This window comes from Oncorhynchus gorbuscha, linkage group LG22 (genome assembly GCF_021184085.1).
Source record: "Oncorhynchus gorbuscha isolate QuinsamMale2020 ecotype Even-year linkage group LG22, OgorEven_v1.0, whole genome shotgun sequence".
Classification (NCBI taxonomy): domain Eukaryota; kingdom Metazoa; phylum Chordata; class Actinopteri; order Salmoniformes; family Salmonidae; genus Oncorhynchus; species Oncorhynchus gorbuscha.
This window is the reverse complement of record NC_060194.1, coordinates 13,892,177-13,913,051: the sequence shown is the minus strand read 5'-3', so window position 1 is coordinate 13,913,051 and position 20,875 is coordinate 13,892,177. Positions and strand designations below refer to the sequence as shown.

At 40.8% G+C, this 20,875-nt stretch overlaps 1 protein-coding gene across 6 annotated transcripts in view; it reads right to left on the bottom strand.

Annotated features, from left to right (window-relative positions):
• LOC124009277 (probable serine/threonine-protein kinase kinX) overlaps positions 1–15,742 on the bottom strand; it is a 33,951-nt gene extending 18,209 nt beyond the window's left edge. For 2 of the 6 annotated variants that reach the window (XM_046320905.1, XM_046320906.1), the window contains exons 1-3: positions 3,138–3,306; positions 1,734–1,889; positions 751–795 (exon numbers count right to left, since the gene is read on the bottom strand). In XM_046320905.1, the coding sequence (XP_046176861.1) occupies positions 751–795; positions 1,734–1,889; positions 3,138–3,204 (268 nt within the window). In that variant the 5' untranslated portion in view covers positions 3,205–3,306. Of the gene's footprint in view, positions 1–750; positions 796–1,733; positions 1,890–3,137; positions 3,307–12,644; positions 12,693–15,531 lie in introns of those variants that run through there. The other 4 variants (XM_046320910.1, XM_046320907.1, XM_046320909.1 and 1 more) reach the window with 4 other exon arrangements.
• Between the last annotated feature and the right edge of the window lie 5,133 nt (positions 15,743–20,875).

The window sequence follows — 20,875 nt, the reverse complement described above, 5'->3', positions numbered from 1 at the left end:
TTTGAATGTCTTTCAACTTCTGAGAGTTGGACCAGAGCGAGCTAGTTAACGAGCTTGTTAGTGCAGAATTAAAAACGTGTCTCAACTTGTAGTAGTTAATATATCCAATGTGAAACGTGATACTATATTATCCATAACTAGCACTGAAAAAGTGAATCCATTCTTCTCTAATTAAAAATCTTCTCAATTTCTGAACTACGCTTGTAATGTCAGCAGGTTACAGTAGCCTAAGCTTCGGAGGGGGAGAGGCAAGTTGCACACACACACACAAGAGCATGCAAAGATTTTCAGCTGGCAGGCAGACCCTGGAATAAGTTTGAGTGACAGAGTGAGGGATTTGGCACATGCGAGTTGTTGCATTTGTGGGACCCCAAAAAAATGCCCGGAACGTAAAATAACGTTATTAACTGTTCCCTGAACCGGTTCCAACCCCTATTACAACATAGCCACACTGTCTTATTTAAATAAACATGACTAGCTCAGCATAAAAAAGCAAGGAAGCAATGATTCAAAATATTATTTTGCCAGCTTTGCATCATTAAAAAATACAGTGTTACTATTAAAAAAATGTTAAATCTCTTTTATGACAAATGCAACTTTAAAATGTTGTATTTTCTTGCAATAAGAATTTAGTCAAAAGCAAGTGATTAGACGATATGTATGGGAAATCAATTGATTATTTCAATTGGGACTGGAGGGCGGGTGAGTCATGGTTATTTGGGGGCATGATAATGGGTGCAAATAACATACCTTGCAGTGTCTCAGAGAGCTTAATGTGCAAGTCCTTTGCATTGGCTGCATGCAAGACCAGACAAAAACATTCACATTGGAGAAATACAAATATTTGCAAGATTAATAAATGATTTAACTATCAATTTGAGATCCAAACATGAGTTAGTAAACAGACATATTCAGATCCACACACTGAGCAAGTGCACACATGCACTATAGATAAAACTACGTCATGGTTGAGAAGTTGAAAGTTCAATGTTAAAATGCATCAAAGCACTCAGTATCACTTTGGGTTAGCCCTCAATGGCATTCATGACTGTAGCAAAGGCTGAAGGTTCTACCAACTGACTGTGACAGACTGCTGTAGCTAGCAGGAAATGTAGCCCTGCTACAGTACTGTAGCATTTGTGTTTCCTGTTAAAAGGTTCAATGAAGCCGTTGTTATCTCAATATCAAATGGGTTCTGGGTTGCAATTAAGTACATTACTTTGATTTCTTTCAATTGAAATGGCCAAAAAGAAACAAAAACAGCTTCTTAGCAAAAAAGCAATTTCTCAAGCAAGACTTTTGCTAGGACTGTCTGGGAGTGGCCTGAGTGAGGGACCTTATTGGGGGAGCCTATTTGTAGGGATATGTAACCTGAAAACTAGCCATTATTGGCAGAGAGGAGGGCAAACTATTTATTGGTCTATTAACTTATACTGCCTGGTGATATCCCAAAACATGTCAGGCTGTCTTTTCAAACAGCTCTTACACTGATAGTGCATTATCATTTTCACAATATTATTACAACCTCAGTATGTGTGTGTGTGTGTGTGTGTGTGTGTGTGTGTGTGTGTGTGTGTGTGTGTGTGTGTGTGTGTGTGTGTGTGTGTGTGTGTGTGTGTGTGTGTGTGTGTGTGTGTGTGTGTGTGTGTGTGTGTGTGTATATATGTATATATAAAAAACACACAGGAAAATCACATTTTTCACTGCACTGCTCCTTTAAAGGTGTCACTTACCGATGACGCCTTGGTAGTCGACCAGGTCGAAGTAGACGACGGCCACAGAGGTCCAGACGCCCAGGAGGGCAAGAACCATGAACCAGGTGAAGAAGGAGCTTCCTCCTGCTACCTCAGGCTTCTTTCCATTCTTACTGGCCAGCTGTGCTTTGGCTTCTGTGATGGTGGGTGGAAGAGAGATGAGTCAGAGAGTCAGACCTGAAACTAATACTATACAGGATAAAGACATGTGTATACATGAGCCACACACAAATGCAATGTGTTCCATTTGAGGTGTAAGGTGGTCAAAATACAGGCCTATGCCTAAATGTTCCAGAAATCAAAGCTTTTGTGGTTAAAAGAAGCTGACGGCAAAGAGATATCTTGCGATAATACTCGTGACTTATGCATTTTTTTGTTTTGTTTTGCAGTCAGAGATCTAAAAATGTGTAAGTCGCTCTGGATAAGAGCGTCTGCTAAATGACTTAAATGTAAATGTAAATGTAAAATGGGAAGTTAAATGGGCAAGAATGGAGAAATCTCATAAGCCACTGACCACATTTTTGATACTTACAACAAAAAAAAAGTAGATAAAATGTTGCCTATATATAGCATGAAAACCTAAGAATACCACATTGCAAACCTCAAGAGGCCTGAACATAGGCCTAGAGCTTTCAAGTAACTGAACTCAGAATTCAGTATGGTCCCCAGAGAGGCAAAAATACAAAAGCAGTGGAGTAATCATTCAGGTTTCTGTTGACACTGAACACAGAGCACTGTATGGGTAAAAACAACAGTATATCCGAAGAGACCGCAGTGGAATAAAGAACAGGTGCAGAGTCTGCTAACCCAAAGCTAGGTCAAACCATTTCACACATTCAGATCAAATTAACTGATATTCGTCACATGCTTCGTAATCAACAAGTGTAGGGTAAGAGTGAAACGCTTACTGGACACATTTACATTACATTTACATGGACACCATATATAGACACACAGCACCTGCTTATGTCATTGACAGTTCTTTATATTTTTTTAATATGAATAGTCCTGAAAAAAATCTCCAAATGCCATCAGTCATAATCAATGCACCCATTGGTCATTCGACTTCACTTTCATGCAAACCTCATCTGCACACTACAGTTTGAGATTTTATTTCCAAAAGTTCAATAAAGTGGTTCCACATCTGCACCGAAACCAATCCAAAAACGAGGCACAATCCTATGACCTTATCGACAGAGCTGTGTCGTGCTCCACATCATCCCTCAGTTGAGTGTAACAAACGCCCAGATGTGCACCCCCTCATAATAACAACGGTTTGTCCACCATCACCGAAAAAGGAACATTTCACGGGTCGAACCAATGTCTATAAAAGTAACCCTCATTCCGGAGAAGGTTGTTAACTGACGACATCGCTCCATCTACCTTCTGTGTGTTCGACAACCACCGCGGGTTCCAACGGCGGGGTGGGCTTGACTATCGGCACTTCCATCCGTGCAGACCCTCCCTGACCCGTCTGAATGGGAAAAGCTTCAGTGAGTCTTATCTCCCATATCCTTCCCCCAAACCCCTTTGCAACAGCTACCCTCCTCTATTTGTTCCAGGCAAACTCAGCAGGAACCCGATATGGGACCTGAACCGGCTAATAGGGCTATTTTTAGAGCTGTCTGCTCGTCCACCAGAAGACATTCAGGCATTGATATGGAGAGGCGGTGTTAACGCCATGCCAATGTGACATTATCCAGCATCCCTCAGGACAGAACCCCAGGGATTCAAAGGGTCATGAAAAAATGGCTGTCATTTTTACCTCCCACCCCAGTAACAATAAAACAGCAACAGGCAGAGAAGGGGAGAGCTTCGTGCTAAGTGAACTGGCTGACACTCATTCACACACTACCGTGTGGTGGAGCGGGCTGAGGGGGAGGGATTTAAAGGCTACAGGCCACAGCCCATGCAAATCCTGGCAGACATTCAGGGACTTTGCTTGGCTGCCAGGGGGATACTCATTAGACCTACATGGGTGGTTTAAGCAGGCTCTCTGAGAGAGTAGAGGCATTTCAAAACTTCTCTGCACACTCAGGATTGAGGGACGTCATTCACAAACGTACATCACCTGCCTGACATAGGTAGAGTACAAAGCAAATCTGCTGCAAAGAAGTGTGTGCATTTTGGAGAAGGAGCTGGGTTATTGCCAATGTGTTAAATGTTGCTCATCCAAGCCTCCAGAGGGGCGCAGCGGTCTAAGACACAGCATCGCAGTTCGATCCCAGGCTGTTGTCACATCCGGCCGTGACCGGGAGACCCGTGGGGCGGTGCACATTTGGCCCAGCGTCATCCGGATTAGGGGAAGGTTTTAACGACCGGGATTTCCTTGTCTCATCGTGCTCTAGTGACTCCTTGTGACGGGCCGAGCCCCTGCAAGCTGACTTTCGGTCGTCTGTCAGGCGGTGTTTCCCCTGACACATTGGTGCGAGCAGTGTGTCAGAAGCAGTGTTTGGCAGGGTTGTGTTTCGGAGGATGCATGGCTCTCGACCTTAGCCTCTCCCGACTCCGTAGGGGAGTTGCAGCGATGAGACAAGATTGTAACTACCAATTGGATATCACAAGAGAGAAAAAGGGGGTGAAGTAAAAATGTTGCTCATCCAGAATACTCTCACATGACCACAAATCACAGCAAAACGCACAATGGGCCTCACATTGCCAAGCACACATGGAAATCACCAGGGCCAGGAGATACTAGTATCGCAATACTTGTTAGTATCGTTGCAAGGAAACAAAGCACAAAGCGGATTTGACTTCTTTAGGAAAACATCCCTAACATTGGAAACAAACATTATGTTGTCATCAAGTCTCACAGTTCTTTATTTTCCAAGCTATAACATACAGTATTTTATTGTTTTGAAAGGACCAAAGAGAGCTCTGCTTCTGTGTTATCATTTTTGCCATGGAAAAAAATAGTTGCAATACTGGTACCGTCCCGGTCCTAGAAATCACATTAAAATATAAAACACAGGAAAACACAAACTACTATGTCATGCACTGTCACAACCCTGGTCGGAAAGTTGTTGGTCATGTTAAAAGGAAAGGTTGCACGAGAGAGAGATTCCACAAATCTAACAGCATAGATTGATTATATTATTATGCTTCAGCTTATTTTATTAAACACTTATTTTGCAATGTGCAATCCAAATTCCATTTATCAAAACTCCAACAATACATTGCTTCTTTGACATCAACAAAGGAACAGCCGGCTGGTCGCGTCGGTGATGTTGGCCAATCGGGAGGTACTAAAGTGTCCATAGAGTTATGTTCCTATTTGATCAAAATAAAAAAATAGCTGGCTATCTAAGAGCACCGGGCCATGCAAAACAAGCTAGCCCACTCGGATCTAGCAGGTGTTTGGGGATGGAATAAGCTTGCTAGATAGCAAGCTACAACAACTCCAACACTGCACGTTTTACAGAAATGAATGTTCAAATACCAAATCAGATTAATGTCACTGTTTATTCCAAGATATTTATTTCTGCTGAACTGCCTGATCTTTATTGGCCGATATAACTTGCAGGAGATCATGGTAGCCAATGCTTGTGTTAGCAATTATCTGGATTTACTGTTACTACTGCTAGTAAAACGTTAGTAATTTTAGCATGTGGCTAACTATAGCACTGTCAGCTAACAACATTTAGCCAGTTTGGTTATAGATGTTCAATGTCTACTATGATGGTAAAGGTTCATCTTGATTTTGTGTAACAATATGAGAAATGCTAATGTGATGAACTGCTAATAAGTGAGGTGTTTTAAGGCTGCTAGTGGTTAGCGAGTAGGGGTAAGCCAGCAGGGGTGTAAAATATGGCCTTTTTCAAACTTATGGGCTATTCACAGATTTTTTTAAATGTTATCTCTAAATAAGATTTGTTTTACAATTAAAGGTCAAATACACTGTACTTTAAACAGTCAGCAATAATCTTAGTTATTATTATTAATTTTTGGGGTCTATTTTACCCTCTCCCCAATTTCGAAATCGTGTTATCGCTGCAACTCCCCAACGGGCTCGGGAGTCGAAGGTTGAGTCGTGCGCCCTCCGAAACCCGCCAGACTGCGCTACTTAACAGCACTTAACCCGGGAACCAGCCACACCAATGTGTCGGAGGAAACACTGTTCAACTGACGACTGAGGTCAGCCTGCAGGCGCCCACAAGGAGTCGCTAGAGCGCGATGAGTCAAGTAAAGCCCCCCTGCCAAACCCTCCCCCAAACCGGACGGTGCTGGGCCAATTTTGTGCCGTTCTATGGGACTCCCGGTCACAGCCTTGGAACGAACCTGGGTCTGTGGTAACACCTCTAGCACTAGTGATGCAGTGCCGTAGACCGCTGCACCACTCGGGAGGCCCAGTCAGCAATAATCTAATGAATTCAGGGCGTGTGAAATTATACTTAGGCTAAATAAGAATTCCACAAACACAAGACCCACGAATAATTACATTATTTTATCAAAATAGTTGCAATAATCACTGATCTGGCTTTCAAATCTGTCCATGAAAATGCCCTTTTTGTTACAATTTTAACCAGAACCATGTATAATGCACATTTAGTTCTTGTAGCTGGCATTATGGAAAATGAACACTAAGTTTAGCCAACTTTGATCTATTTGCTAGTTAACAAGGCAGAACAGCTGAATTGTTATGAACACACCATTCTGTCCTTCTCCAACTGTTTGAACAGCAGGCTAGCCTGTCCACTTTGTTCAGATGTTGAAATCAAGTGGCCTATGACCCATTCTGATGGACCAAACCTCAAATGCAAATAGCAAGTTAAAACTTTTTGTCGGGAGGAAGAAGTGACCTCTCATTGTGTTGTGGGAGTGGCGGGGGGGTATAAACAGAGAGGAAGAGGTGAGGCAAGGTTTCACTCATCAAAATCTGTCCAAAATAAACCCAATGCATTTTATCAGTTTATTTTGGACCTAAGCGTGTCACCGGCCTTCTCGAGTTTGGGACGACTCCCCCTATTGTTAGAGGCGTGGGATTTTTCCTATGGAAAATGTTTCGGTTCTTCCATGGCCTGCATACTCACTAGACATGTCACCCATTGAGCATGTTTGGGATGCTCTGTATTGAAGTGTACGGCAGCGTGTTCCAGTTCCCATCTATATCCAGCAACTTTGCACAGCCATTGAAGAGGAGTGGGACACCATTCCACAGGCCACAATCAACAGCTTGATCAACTGTATATGAAGGAGATGTGTCGCGCTGCATGAGGCTAATGTTGGTCACACAAAATAGACTGGTTCTCTGGTTCACGCCCCTAGCTTTTATTTGTACTTTTTTATATAGTACCAGTCAAAAGTTTGGACACACCTACACATATTGAATCATGTAGTAACCACAAAAAAAGTGTTAAACAAATCAAAATATATTTTCTATTTGAGATTCATAAAAGTAGGAACCCTTTGCATTGATGACAGCTTTGCACACTCTTGGCATTCTCTCAACCAGCTTCAACTGGAATGCTTTTCCAACAGTCTTGAAGGAGTTCCCACATATGCTGAGCACTTGTTGGCTGCTTTTCCTTCACTCTGCTGCACGACTCATCCCAAATTATCTCAATTTGGTTGAGGTTGGGGGATTGTGGAGGCCAGGTCATCTCATGCAGCACTCTGTCATTTTCTTTCTTGGTCAAATAGCCCTTACACAGCCTGGAGGTGTGTTGGGTCGTTGTCCTGTTGGGAAAAATGATATCCCACTAAGCCCAAACCAGATGGGACGGCGTATCACTGCAGAATGCTGTGGTAGCCATGCTGACTAAGTGTGCCTTGAATTCTAAATAAATCACTGACAATGTCACAAGCAAAACACACCCACGCATCACACCTCCTCCTCCATGCTTTACGGTGGGAAATACACATGCAGAGATCATCCGTTAACGCACACCGCATCGCACAGACACGGCGGTTGGAACCAAAAATCTCCAATTTGGACTCCAGACCAAAGGACAAATTTCTCCAGGTCTAATGTCCATTACTTGTGTGTGTATGTGTACATACATGCATACATACATACATACATATATATATATATATATATATATATATATATATATATATATATATATATATATATATATACACTGCTCAAAAAAATAAAGGGAACACTTAAACAACACAATGTAACTCCAAGTCAATCACACTTCTGTGAAATCAAACTGTCCACTTAGGAAGCAACACTGATTGACAATAAATTTCACATGCTGTTGTGCCAATGGAATAGACAAGAGGTGGAAATTATAGGCAATTAGCAAGACACCCCCAATACGGGAGTGGTTCTGCAGGTGGTGACCACAGACCACTTCTCAGTTCCTATGCTTCCTGGCTGATGTTTTGGTCACTTTTGAATATAGGTAACGAGTGGAGGACAGAGGAGCCTCTTAAAGAAGAAGTTACAGGTCTGTGAGAGCCAGAAATCTTGCTTGTTTGTAGGTGACCAAATACTTATTTTCCACCATAATTTGCAAATAAATTCATTAAAAATCCTACAATGTGATTTTCTGGATTTTTTTTTCTAATTTTGTCTGTCATAGTTGAAGTGTACCTATGATGAAAATTACAGGCCTCTCTCATCTTTTTAAGTGGGAGAACTTGCACAATTGGTGGCTGACTAAATACTTTTTTGCCCACACACACACACACACACACACACACACACACACACACACACACACACACACACACACACACACACACACACACACACACACACACACACACACACACACACACACACACACACACACACAACAACCGGTCAAAAGTTTTAGAACACCTACTCATTCAAGTATTTTTCTTTATTTTTACTGTTTTCTATATTGTAGAATAATAGTGAAGACATCAAAACTATGAAATAACACATATGGAATCATGTAGTAACCAAAAAAAGTGTTTTATATTAGAGATTCTTCAAATAGCCACCCTTTGCATTGATGACAGCTTCGCACACTCTTGAAATTCTTTCAACCATCCATCCATCCATCCATCCATACATATACATACATACATACATACATACATACATACATACATACATACTTACTTACTTACTTACTAGAGGTCGACCGACTATGATTTTTCAACACAGATACCGATTATTGGAGGACCAAAAAAGCCAATACCGATTAATCGGCAGATTTTTTAAAAATGTACTTGTAATAATGACAATGACAACAATACTGAATGAACACTTATTTTAACTTAATATAATACATCAATAAAATCAATTTAGCCTCAAATAAATAATGAAACAGGTTCAATTTGGTTTAAATAATGCAAAAACAAAGTGTTGGAGAAGAAAGTAAAAGTGCAATATGTGCTATGTAAGAAAGCTAACGTTTAAGTTCCTTGCTCAGAAGTTTTAGGTTGTAGTTATTATAGGAATTATAGGACTATTTCCCTCTATACCATTTGTATTTCATTGACCTTTGACTATTGGATGTTATTATAGGCACTTTAGTATTGCCAGTGTAACAGTATAGCTTCTGTCCCTCTCCTCGCTCCTCCCTGGGCTCGAACCAGCAACACAACGACAACAGCCACCATCGAAGCAGCGTTACCCATGCAGAGCAATGGGAACAACTACTAGAAGGCTCAGAGCGAGTGACGTTTGAAACGCTATTAGCGCACGCTAACTAGCTAGCCATTTCACTTTGTTTACACCAGCCTCATCTCTGGAGTTGATAGGCTTGAAGTCATAAACAGCGCAATGCTTGACGCACAACGATGAGCTGCTGGCAAAATGCACGAAAGTGCTGTTTGAATGAATGTTTACGCGCCTGCTTCTGCCTAAAACCGCTCAGTCAGATACTTAGATACGTGTATGCTTGAATGCTCAGTCAGATTATAAGCAACGCAGGACATGCTAGATAATATCTAGTAATATCATCAACCATGTGTAGTTAACTAGTGATTATGATTGATTGTTTTTATACGATAAGTTTAATGCTAGCTAGCAATTTACTTTGGCTTACTGCATTCGCGTAACAAGCGCTTCCTTGTGAAGTGCAAAGAGAGAGAGGCAGGTCGTTATTGCATTGGACTAGTTAACTGTGAGGTTGCAAGATTGGATCCCCCGAGCTGACAAGGTGAAAATCTGTCGTTCTGCCCCTGAACAAGGCAGTTAACCCACCGTTCCTAGGCCGTCATTGAAAATAAGAATGTGTTCCTAACTGACTTGCCTAGTTAAATAAAGGTATAAAAATATATATATATATATATTTTTTTAATCGGCGCCCAAAAACACTGATTTCTGATTGTTACGAAAACTTTAATTTGGCCCTCCAATAAATAAATGAATATACCTACCAACCAGTATTGATGCACGGACCGGTTTGGATTTTTACTTTGTCATTATGGGATATTGTGTGTAGATTGATGAGGGGAAAGAACTATTTCATCCATTTTAAAATAAGGCTGTAACGTAACAAAATGTGGGAAAAAGTCAAGGGGTCTGAATACTTTCCAAACACACTGTATATCATAAAAAACGGTATACCGCCATGCCCTAGCATCACCTCATTACATACAGATCTCTGGTGTAAATAGGAAGGTGCACACAGCACAGAAGAAGCGAAGGAGACGAGACCAAAAAGAAAACATGAGAACAATCAAGACAATCGCTCATAAAAAAACAGAAAGAAAAACGTTATTCTTGCTAAACAAGGCATTTGGGAAATTTTGTGAAAACATCAATTCAAATTGATTCGATAAAAATCGCCCAGCCCTAGTGTAAAAGGGGACATGCTAAAAGCCTGCATACTGTATAAGTGATACAAATATTTTTAGCTGATACAGAAAACAGAAATAACAGGATATTGGCAGATGATAAATTGGCTGTAACACAACCAGCTGTGATCGGGAGTCCCATAGGGCAGCGCTCAACGTCATCCGGGGTAGGTCGTCATTGTAAATAAGAATTTCTTCTTAACTGACTTGCCTAGTTAAATAAAGGTACAAGGAAACATTTTACTATCCGTTTTCAATAATAAAACTATTTGCATCTGTTTTGTATAAGGTATTTGCTACTCGCTCACATTTTCAAACACTTAGCCTTCACAAGATTACAAGAGAATGAAAATAGCCTACCAAGTGAGCCTAAAAATAAATGCCAACAAACTGTCTAAACTGTTTGCATTCCCCGTTGGAACATGGGTACTGACAGTCCTGAAAAGGTTGCAGCCCTAATCTAGCAGACCTACGTTTTAAAGCCCCTAAGCCATTTGTGCAGGCGTTTACGGATTTTGCATGTCATCCTTTCAGAGGGGCCATGCTAATCTCTGTATCAATCCAATTTTTGCTGCCGAAGCGTTTACTACAACCTCCCCTACCGACTCTCTCTGGAGAGACACACCCCCTCACTCACACTGGCCAGACTTGTTTCTGGCCACAGACAGACTACCAACTGAATACTGTTACTTCCTTTTGAATTGTGTAGTTAGTTGTAAGAAACTCGCTCTCTCTGTTCTCTTTCTCTGCTGGTGTCATTTGTGGGTGTTGTTTTGTTTGAGCTTGCATAAGGATCCTGTGGAATGTCTGCTTTGACACAGTCCCCTTCTCTTTCAAACACATGCTCTCTCTCTCACACACACACACACACACACTCCTCGATTTTAGGGACTTAAGTTGGTGCATGTGGTCACATTGCCAAGATAATGTTACCACCGTCCTCGACTCCCCCACCCCCTGGCTCTCACACAAGGCCAGATTGATTTAATCATGATCTGTTTGGTTTCCCAACTAATACCACCTGGTTACTTCATACACTGTCATGGTTTGGCTAAAAGGGCCAGTCACAAGTTACCAAGTCCACAGAAAGGGGAGAGGAAGAGACTCCCAGACCAGATACAGGAAAGATACAGGGTAAACTAATCAAATGGCTACACGTCCCCCTCCTCAAATACCTCGACTAACCGGTGCCCCTGCACATTGACCCTGTACCGGTACCCCCTGTATATAGCCTCGTTACAGTTTTTTTACTGGTGCTCTTTAACTATTGGTTATTTTGAACTTATCTATTTATTTTTTTGTAACTTAACACTTATTTTTCTTAAAACTACTTTGTTGGTTAAGGGCTTGTAAGTCAGATTTTACTGTAAGATCTACACCTGTTGTATTCGGCGCATGTGACAGATAACATTTGATTTGATGCTGCTAAATACTTCCCTCAAGCACATAGGGCCAACACACCAGCCTCCCTTCATAACCAAAGTGACCTTTAGAGATACTGCTCACATTACCAGTAACATAACAGCAATCTATGGACTATGTGGGAGCATCAGGAAATGAACTATGATGCTCAGTTGAAATCTAAAATGAAGCTTTTTCGCTGATGTAGCGCCAGAAACAATTTAAAAGCAATTAGCCTAAATCGTTTCAAAACCACCTTACTGACTCTCCATAAAGACATGCTTGTGTCCTTTAACGTCTGTAGAACAAAGACATTCAGAACCATAGTGCAAACTGAACAAACAGAGTCCGGTCGCTGAGACGCAGCAGGACCACATACTGTACAAAGGACTCTAGTAATAAAGTGCGAAAATTGACTTATTCAAATACTGATACTTCGGTGCCATCAATTCAATAGCAGTAAAATTAACTCAAGGATCAGTGAGAGCAACACAAAAAAAAACTTCCGCATAGCTGACAAGAATGTGCGAAATGTTCACAACCCTCATTCATCAGTTATACAACAATGTTCAGTCCTACAACTCTTGTACAGCTCGGTGCACAATCCAAAGCAGAACAGGCAAGCAAAACAACATCCCCTACAAACAAGCTCACACCACACATGCAAGATTATTCCCTAACTAAGAATAGTATTTAGTTTGGGGGGTGGGAGATACACTGCAAAGAAAACACACAAGGTCACATGTCAGTGTTTGCCTTTACCAGTTCTGTGGCCTTCGTCCAATTAAACCATCAGGCTGAGAGAAGAGGCTGAAGGGAGCAAATTCATTGTTTATAAATAATAATATGACAAGACATAATAAAATATGGCATGTCAATAGAAACACTGTGTAGAATATCAATGACAATCCAACCTCTGAACAAACAATATGTTGAAAGGATGCAGATTCAAAAGGAACAGCTGTTTTTATATTTTGGTCATACAGTATAGTAACTGACTTCCACATACTTCTTCTGTATTATTACATAAATGCAGCATGTTGAAAGGGAAACTAGGAAATAGCTTTCACGTTGAGGCATCAATAAGTCCCTATAGCTTTCAATTATTTTTTAAATGTAAACTTTATTTAGTTAGACAAGTCAGTCAAGAACGAATTCTTATTTACAATGACAGCCTACACCAGCTAAATCCGGATGATGCTGGGCCATTTGTGCGCCACCCTAAGGGACTCCCAATAACAGCCGGTTGTGATACAGCCTGGATTCGAACCAGGGTGTCTGTAGTGATGCCTCTAGCACTGAGATGCAGTGCCTTACACGGAACCCAATCCCGGCTGCGCGCATGCCCCATCGTGCATAAATGTATTTTGTCCCCCCACACCAAATGCGATCACGGCAAGCAGGTTCAATTATATTAATTTGGGGACAGGTCGAAAAGCATTCAACATTTATGACAATTTAGCTAGCTAGCTTGCACTTGCTAGCTAGCTTGCTGTTGCTAGCTAATTTGTCCTGGGATATAAACATTTGAGTTGTTATTTTACCTGAAATGCACAAGGTCCTCTACTCCACCAATTAATTCACACATAAAACGGTCAACCGAATCGTTTCTAGCTATCTCTCCTCCTTCCAGGCCTTTTCTTCTCTTGACTTTATATTGCGATTGGCAACTTTCATAAATTAGGTGGATTAACGTCACTGACCTCGTTTGTCTCTCAGTCAGCCACGTGGGTATAATCAATGAGGAGATGGCACGTGGGTACCTCCTTCTATAAACCAATGAGGAGATGGGAGAGGCAGGACTTGCAGCGCAATCTGCGTCAGAAATAGAACTGACTTCTATTTCAGCCCTTGGCAACGCAGACGCTCGTTGGTGCGTGTGAGCAGTGTGGGTGCAATTATTGAATAATATAGATTAAAAATTTTATTTTGCAATGCTTGCGCACTCGACACGAGAGGTGTAGTCAGCCTGTTAGACCACTGTGCCACTCGGCAGCTATAGGCACGCAGTTGATAGTCATCAGATGTTGGGAAGTGAGTATGAGGCCTGTTCAGGGGGGGGTGCAACATAACCCATGTTAACTAACAGAAATGTATCACAGATGCGTCTTTCTTGTTGAATAGTGTCAGTTCTACAAATTACATTTCTATCAGCAACTTCCTGAATAGTTCACTTAATGAATATGCCCCTGTACAACTTCAACATACATGTAAGGGGAGGAGCCTTGAGTTGTGAAACGCTCCGATAAGAACAGTACATAATGTTCCCAAGGACTTTTTATTAATACAACCACCGTTTGATCATGCATAACATGCAAAGTGTGTACCTTCAACTCATTTGCAACCACTTGAAGTTGATAAAAAGTTTGCATGACTTCTAAACGTTCCCTTATGGCAGGAACCATAATATTCACACCGATATGATCGATTTGCATGATAGTGGCCTGATGATTATCATCTTATTGAAAGTGTAACAAAACATGGTATAAATGCTGCATTCTATATCAGATGAATAAGAAAAACTAGTTATGGAAGTAGCCTAAAAATGAGGGGCACTGAAACACTGATAGTAACAGAAGATTGCCACAATCTACTTACCTTTGTGCAACACATTCTAAGGTTATATAAGTCTACAATAACTAGATGTCTACGGAAAAACAACTGACTTGCCTGGTTAAATAAAGGTTAAATATATTTATTTTTTAAATACAATAACATTTCGGGTAAACTTCTCTAAGGACACGTGTCACAATGACACTGGAGTTTTTGAAAAGGGGCCCAATATTTAGCATGACTTGTACAAGCACCCCCTTGCAGTCTGCCCTGAAACCAATAATTTAGACAGTTTAAAGCAGGGAGTTTAGCCCATGCCAATATAATTCATCATCTCGATAACTTGGGGAGCGGTCCTGCGATGAGAAAAAGGGGTGTCCATATAATTTCAAAGGGATCCATATGGGTCCTGGTTCGCAACAGTGACGATATAAGCCACGTGTAACCCCTCCCACGTTCTCCCACTATTGACACGTGAGCACTTGGGATAAATTAAGGAAAAGTAAATGGGGGGGGGGGGGGCAATACACGCAACTGATGCGGTTTCCGCTGAAGTCTACGAGGTTGATATTGTAATTGGTCTCGCTGCGTAAAATGACACATATTGTCATACGTGAGCACAAGATGATTACAGATACCATAGCCAATCTAAAATGCACGGGCTATGGTCGTGCAAACTATTCTTTGCAACCTGACGAATTGCATGAAAATTGTTCAAATCGAACAAATGCCCTGTTATGAATAGTATGTATAATGTATAGTAAGATAGGGAAAGCGTCTGAAATCTGGATATAAAGAGACACTGTTTGTGTTGTTTACTATAACTCGAAACAATGTACTGTACAGTTGATGGTTCCGTAAAAAGGGGCACAAATGCTGGCTTACTTTGTTGGTATATTGTTGACGTTATGCTACATACTGTCCAGTTTTATAGGCTTCGTATTATGTATTGTATTTGTTGTATCGTATTGTTGTAGGCTAACTTGCAATGCTTAAATGAAAATGTCAATATTGCCCCCCGATTAACTTTTAAAGCCATTCTGCAGCTAAGTGAAGGTTGGTTCCATGCACCACTGCCACTACTAAAATTACGAACCTTTCATTTTGTGTCCTCGTGCGTTTTTCTTCGGGGCCATGGCTATTCGAAGTTGCTTGAATTCAAGTAGAAATGTGCAAATTCAAAATTAACGAGCTTCACTCTCAATTTCTTGCACTAAAGGTGGCCCAATAGAAATCAAATCTCTGCCCTCATAACCCGAAGCCCATAGCAACCCCGTCCACTGTTTAGTGAATGCGCCCTCAGCCAGTGCGAGCTTCACGAAGACAAGGTGGGCGGAGAAAAGAAAAATCTCGTCCAATTCGCTTTCAGAGGTGGTTGTCTTATTCAATCGTATGGATACAATCATTGGGATACCCCCGCAGGCTAGAACCGCCTTGTTTACCCCCCCCCCTTTATGTGGTTTTAACTATAAGGGATACAGCTTTTGTAAAAATGGACTTTTCGTAGGTTATGAGAACTACGCTGAAGACAGCTTGTCTGTCGAAACGTTGGTTATATTATTTTATTAAATGATTGCATCTGAGCTCCTAGTGTGCGGCAGTTTTTTAGAAGAACTTACGCAGCATGTTAGTAGAATTAACGTAGCAGTTTAGGATACTTATGTTAAGGTTAGGGTTAGCTAAAAATGCAAAAAATATATTTTTGACATTCATTTGACAAAAGCTGTATCCCATCTAGACACAACCGTTTTTACGTCAGCGCTCGAACGTGGCAAGATGGAAGATACACCCATCGCGAGAACTGACTGTTTTTCACAGTACTGTATTAGCTTGTTATTACATAACCTATGTAATCTCTGAGCCTTTGTGCAGTTGTAACCAGTTTTTAACAAATATGTGGCTTAAAACCACGTAATCTTGTTGTGGAATGTGATTGATGGATGTTTTATGTGCATTTGATAGAGAACTCTCAGTATCACAAAGATGAGACCGTGCAGAGAATGATCACAGTCAGCGTCACACGGATCAGAGAACGTGCAGAGAATGAATCACATAGAGTAGCCTAGCTTCCATGAGCTCAGTAGTGCTTGCGCAATTAAATCCAGTGTCAACGGTGGTGATTCTACTCTTATTCATCAGAAACCAATATATATATATTATCAAAGTAGAGAACCCCCTTTATAAATTGCAAATATTCCATCGACAGCATACTAAATCAAAATAATTACTGTTGGATCCTGTATTTTACATTATAGCCATTACCATATATATGATTGGATATTATCTGCTGTTGGCTTGTGTGGATGTATATATGTGTTATGCAACATAGCTGACTTGAAACATTGTTAAAAGTTTCATGGCCATGGGCCTTTCTCATGATGGAAAAGTAGCATGAAGACAGGAACTGTTCAATGAGTTGGGAGGGGGGCACATTCAGAGCTGGGTGTTGCGAGAACAAGCGGTCTTTTGTTAGATAACAGGAGCCAGGTGCGAGATAACGGTATGGAGCATGAGAGCCTGGATGTTCTTCACAAGCAAGTTACATCTATCAAAGAAGCGCCAAGAGGCGGTGACCCGCCTGAGCGCCTGCAATAGGCTGAGCAAGTTTAAACCACGGCCAGTCTCTACTGTGATAGGCCAACAGATGGGTTGGAACTATGTCTATCACAGTATAAAGAATACTGTTTTACATACGTCTTGTCAGTTCTCTGTTCTGCCCTGCGTGGTATTACAGTGAGCCCGTATATACGAAAGTTGCATTTGCCATTTATTACTTAGCTAATAAAAAATACATAGTATAACATCGGTGACTCATTGTTATATTTATCCTGATACCAGATTTGAATTTACGCAACCCTAACATTACTGTCCAGTTCAATATTCAATTCTGATGTAGCCTACACGTGCTAGCCTAGTATACTGTGTGTCTGTAGGTTGATGTTCCATACATTGTGCCCTTCCCCAATTTATTCAATTGTCCACATCATCAAAGACAGTGCAGATGGGTCCTTTCCAGGCAATGTGAAAATCCTAGACACACTTTGCCTGTATAAAACTACACATACGTATACACAATTTTTTGATTGAACTAAGGACATTTAGTTTTAGTTGAAGTCAAAAGTTTACATACACCTTAGCCAAATACATATACAACATGATGCTGCCATCCCCGTGCTTCACGGTTGGGATGGTGTTCTTTGGCTTGCAAGCATCCCCCTTTTTCCTCCAAACATAACGATGGTCATTATTGCTAAACAGTTCTATTTTTGTTTCATCAGACCAGAGGACATTTCTCCAAAAAGTACAATTTGTTTCATCAGACCAGAGGACATTTCTCCAAAAAGTACAATCTTTGTCCCCATGTGCAGTTTCAACCCGTAGTCTGGCTTTTTTATGGCAGTTTTTGAGCAGTGGCTTCTTCCTTGCTGAGCAGCCTTTCAGGTTATGTCGATACAGGACTCGTTTTTACTGTGGATATAGATAAAGTGAGGGGGCGAAAGTATTTGATCCCCTGCTGATTTTGTACGTTTGCATACTGACAAAGAAGTAGTTGGCCACCAGGTTTGCACACATCTCAGGAGGGATTTTGTCCCACTCCTCTTTGCAGATCTTCTCCAAGTCATTAAGGTTTCGAGGCTGACGTTTGGCAACTCGAACCTTCAGCTCCCTCCACAGATTTTCTATGGGATTAAGGTCTGGAGACTGGCTAGGCCACTCCAGGACCTTAATATGCTTCTTCTTGAGCCACTCCTTTGTTGCCTTGGCCGTGTGTTTTGGGTCATGGTCATGCTGGAATACCCATCCACGACCCATTTTCAATGCCCTGGCTGAGGGAAGGAGGTTCTCACCCAAGATTTGACGGTACATGGCCCCGTCCATTGACCCTTTGATGCGATGAAGTTGTCCTGTCCCCTTATCAGAAAAACACACCAAAAGCATAATGTTTCCACTTCCATGTTTGAGGGTGGGGATGGTATTCTTGGGGTCATAGGCAGCATTCCTCCTCCTCCAAACACGGCGAGTTGAGTTGTTGCCAAAGAGCTCCATTTTGGTCTCATCTGACCACAACACTTTCACCCAGTTGTCCTCTGAATCATTCAGATGTTCATTGGCAAACTTCAGACGGGCATGTACAGGGGCCAATTGTGCAAGTTCTCCCACTTAAAAAGATGAGAGGCCTGTAATTTTCATCATAGGTACACTTCAACGATGACAGGCAAAATGAGGGAGAAAACATCCAGAAAATCACATTGTAGGATTTTTATGAATTTATTTGCAAATTATGGTGGAAAATAAGTATTCCATTTGCAAATAATCGCACCAACTGTTGTCACCTTCTCATCAAGCTGCTTGGCCATGGTCTTGTAGCCCATTCCAGCCTTGTGTAGTTTTACAATCCTGTCCCTGACATCGTTGGAGAGCTCTTTGGTCTTGGCCACGGTGGAGAGTTTGGAATCTGATCGATTGCTTTTGTGGACAGGTGTCTTTTATACAGGTAACAAACTGACATTAGGAGCACTCCCCTTAAGAGTGTGCTCATGATCTCAGCTCGTTACCTGTATAAAAGACACCTGGGTGCTAGAAATCTTTCTGATTGAGAGGGGGTCAAATACTTATTTCCCTCATTAAAACGCAAATCAATTTGTTGTTGTTATTTTGTCTCTCACTGTTCAAATAAACCATATCATTAAAATTATAGACCGATCATTTCTTGGTCAGTGGGCAAATGTACAAAATCAGCAGGGGATCAAATACTTTTTTCCCTCACTGTACTTTTATTCCTGTTTCCTCCAGCATCTTCACAAGGTCTGCTGTTGTTCTGGGATTGATTTGCACTTTTCGCAACAAAGTAAATTCATCTCTAGGAGACAGAATGTGTCTCCTTCCTGAGCAGTATGATGGCTGCGAGGTCCTAGGGTGTTTATACTAGCGTACTATTGTTTGTACAGATGAACGGGATACCTTCAGGCGTTTGGAAATCGCTCCCAAGGATGAACCAGACTTGTGGAGGTGTACCATTTTTTTCTCAGGTCTTGGCTGATTTCTTTTGATTTTCCCATGATGTCAAGCAAAGAGGCACTGTTTGAAGGTAGGCCTTGAAATACATCCACAGATACACCTCAAATTTGGTTAAATACATTTTAAAAATCAAATTGTATGTGTCCTAAGGGGTTTGAGCTGTAAATTAGTATATAGTATCAACATGTGGATGAGATCTATCAATGGTTTACAGTTGCTGATCAGACTGAAAATGCACATGACAGATTTACATTCTATGTAATTGAAGCATTCAAGTTCAATGTCCAATTGACTGTATGGAATGGAATCAGTGCCCAACACTGTCTTTACTAGTATTACTGGCACACAATGCTCATCATTGTATCAATGGTTTATTTCATTTGAATTTACAGAACCAAAGGGCTAATCTTAATGCTTTATTTTTTATCTGAACAAAGAAACATCTTTAAACCGGTTTATTAATAAAGATTTCCCAGAACCATCAAAGAGGTAACTCCAGGTATTGTGAAATGGGATTATCAACAATGTGATACCTAAGTAAATGTCTAAAATCACATCATGTCATCTGTGCTAACAATATTGTATGACTTCATGACGGCAGTTCAACTCACACTGAGTCACTCACTGATACATAGAGCACATGGAGAGTTCCCATATGCATCAGCCTATATGCTGGTATTGACATAGAGGTGGTGTACATTATGCATATATGAAGGTGTACATCAGGTGAAACATGCTATTTCCATTGACAGGACCCTACTGACTACTAGGTAACGTGTCCTTATACGTATGTAAACATATGTGAACCTATCTGTCTCTTCCTTTCCGAATGGCTGTCTGTCTGGGCCTCCATGTCAATTTTTATTGATTTATTTTATTTCACCTTTATTGAACCAGGTAGGCAAGTTGAGAACAAGTTCTCATTTACAATTGTGACCTGGCCAAGATAAAGCAAAGCAGTTCGACATGTCCAACAACACAGAGTTACACATGGTGTTAAACAAACATACAGTCAATAATACAGTAGAAACATTTGTCTATATACAATGTGAGTAAATGAGGTGAGATAAGGGAGGTAAAGGAAAAAAAGGCCATGGTGACGAAGTAAATTACAATACAGCAAGTTTAAAATATATATATATATAAAATAAATAATAAAAAAAAAAAAATGTAAAATAATAACAAGACATATTAATCTTTATCCCTCAGAGGACTGAAATCGTCATTGAAATAATAATTTATGTCTGTAAAATATTACATTCAATGAAGATATATCTTGACAATACGTTTATGGAGGTCTGTACAACTCATGGGGTCATGTCTAATAGTAGACCTACGAATCATTTGACAGTGATAATTGATAGTCATAAGTATTTTACAGCACAGTAAAGAATGAATGCAGGATAAGGATTTATAAAAAT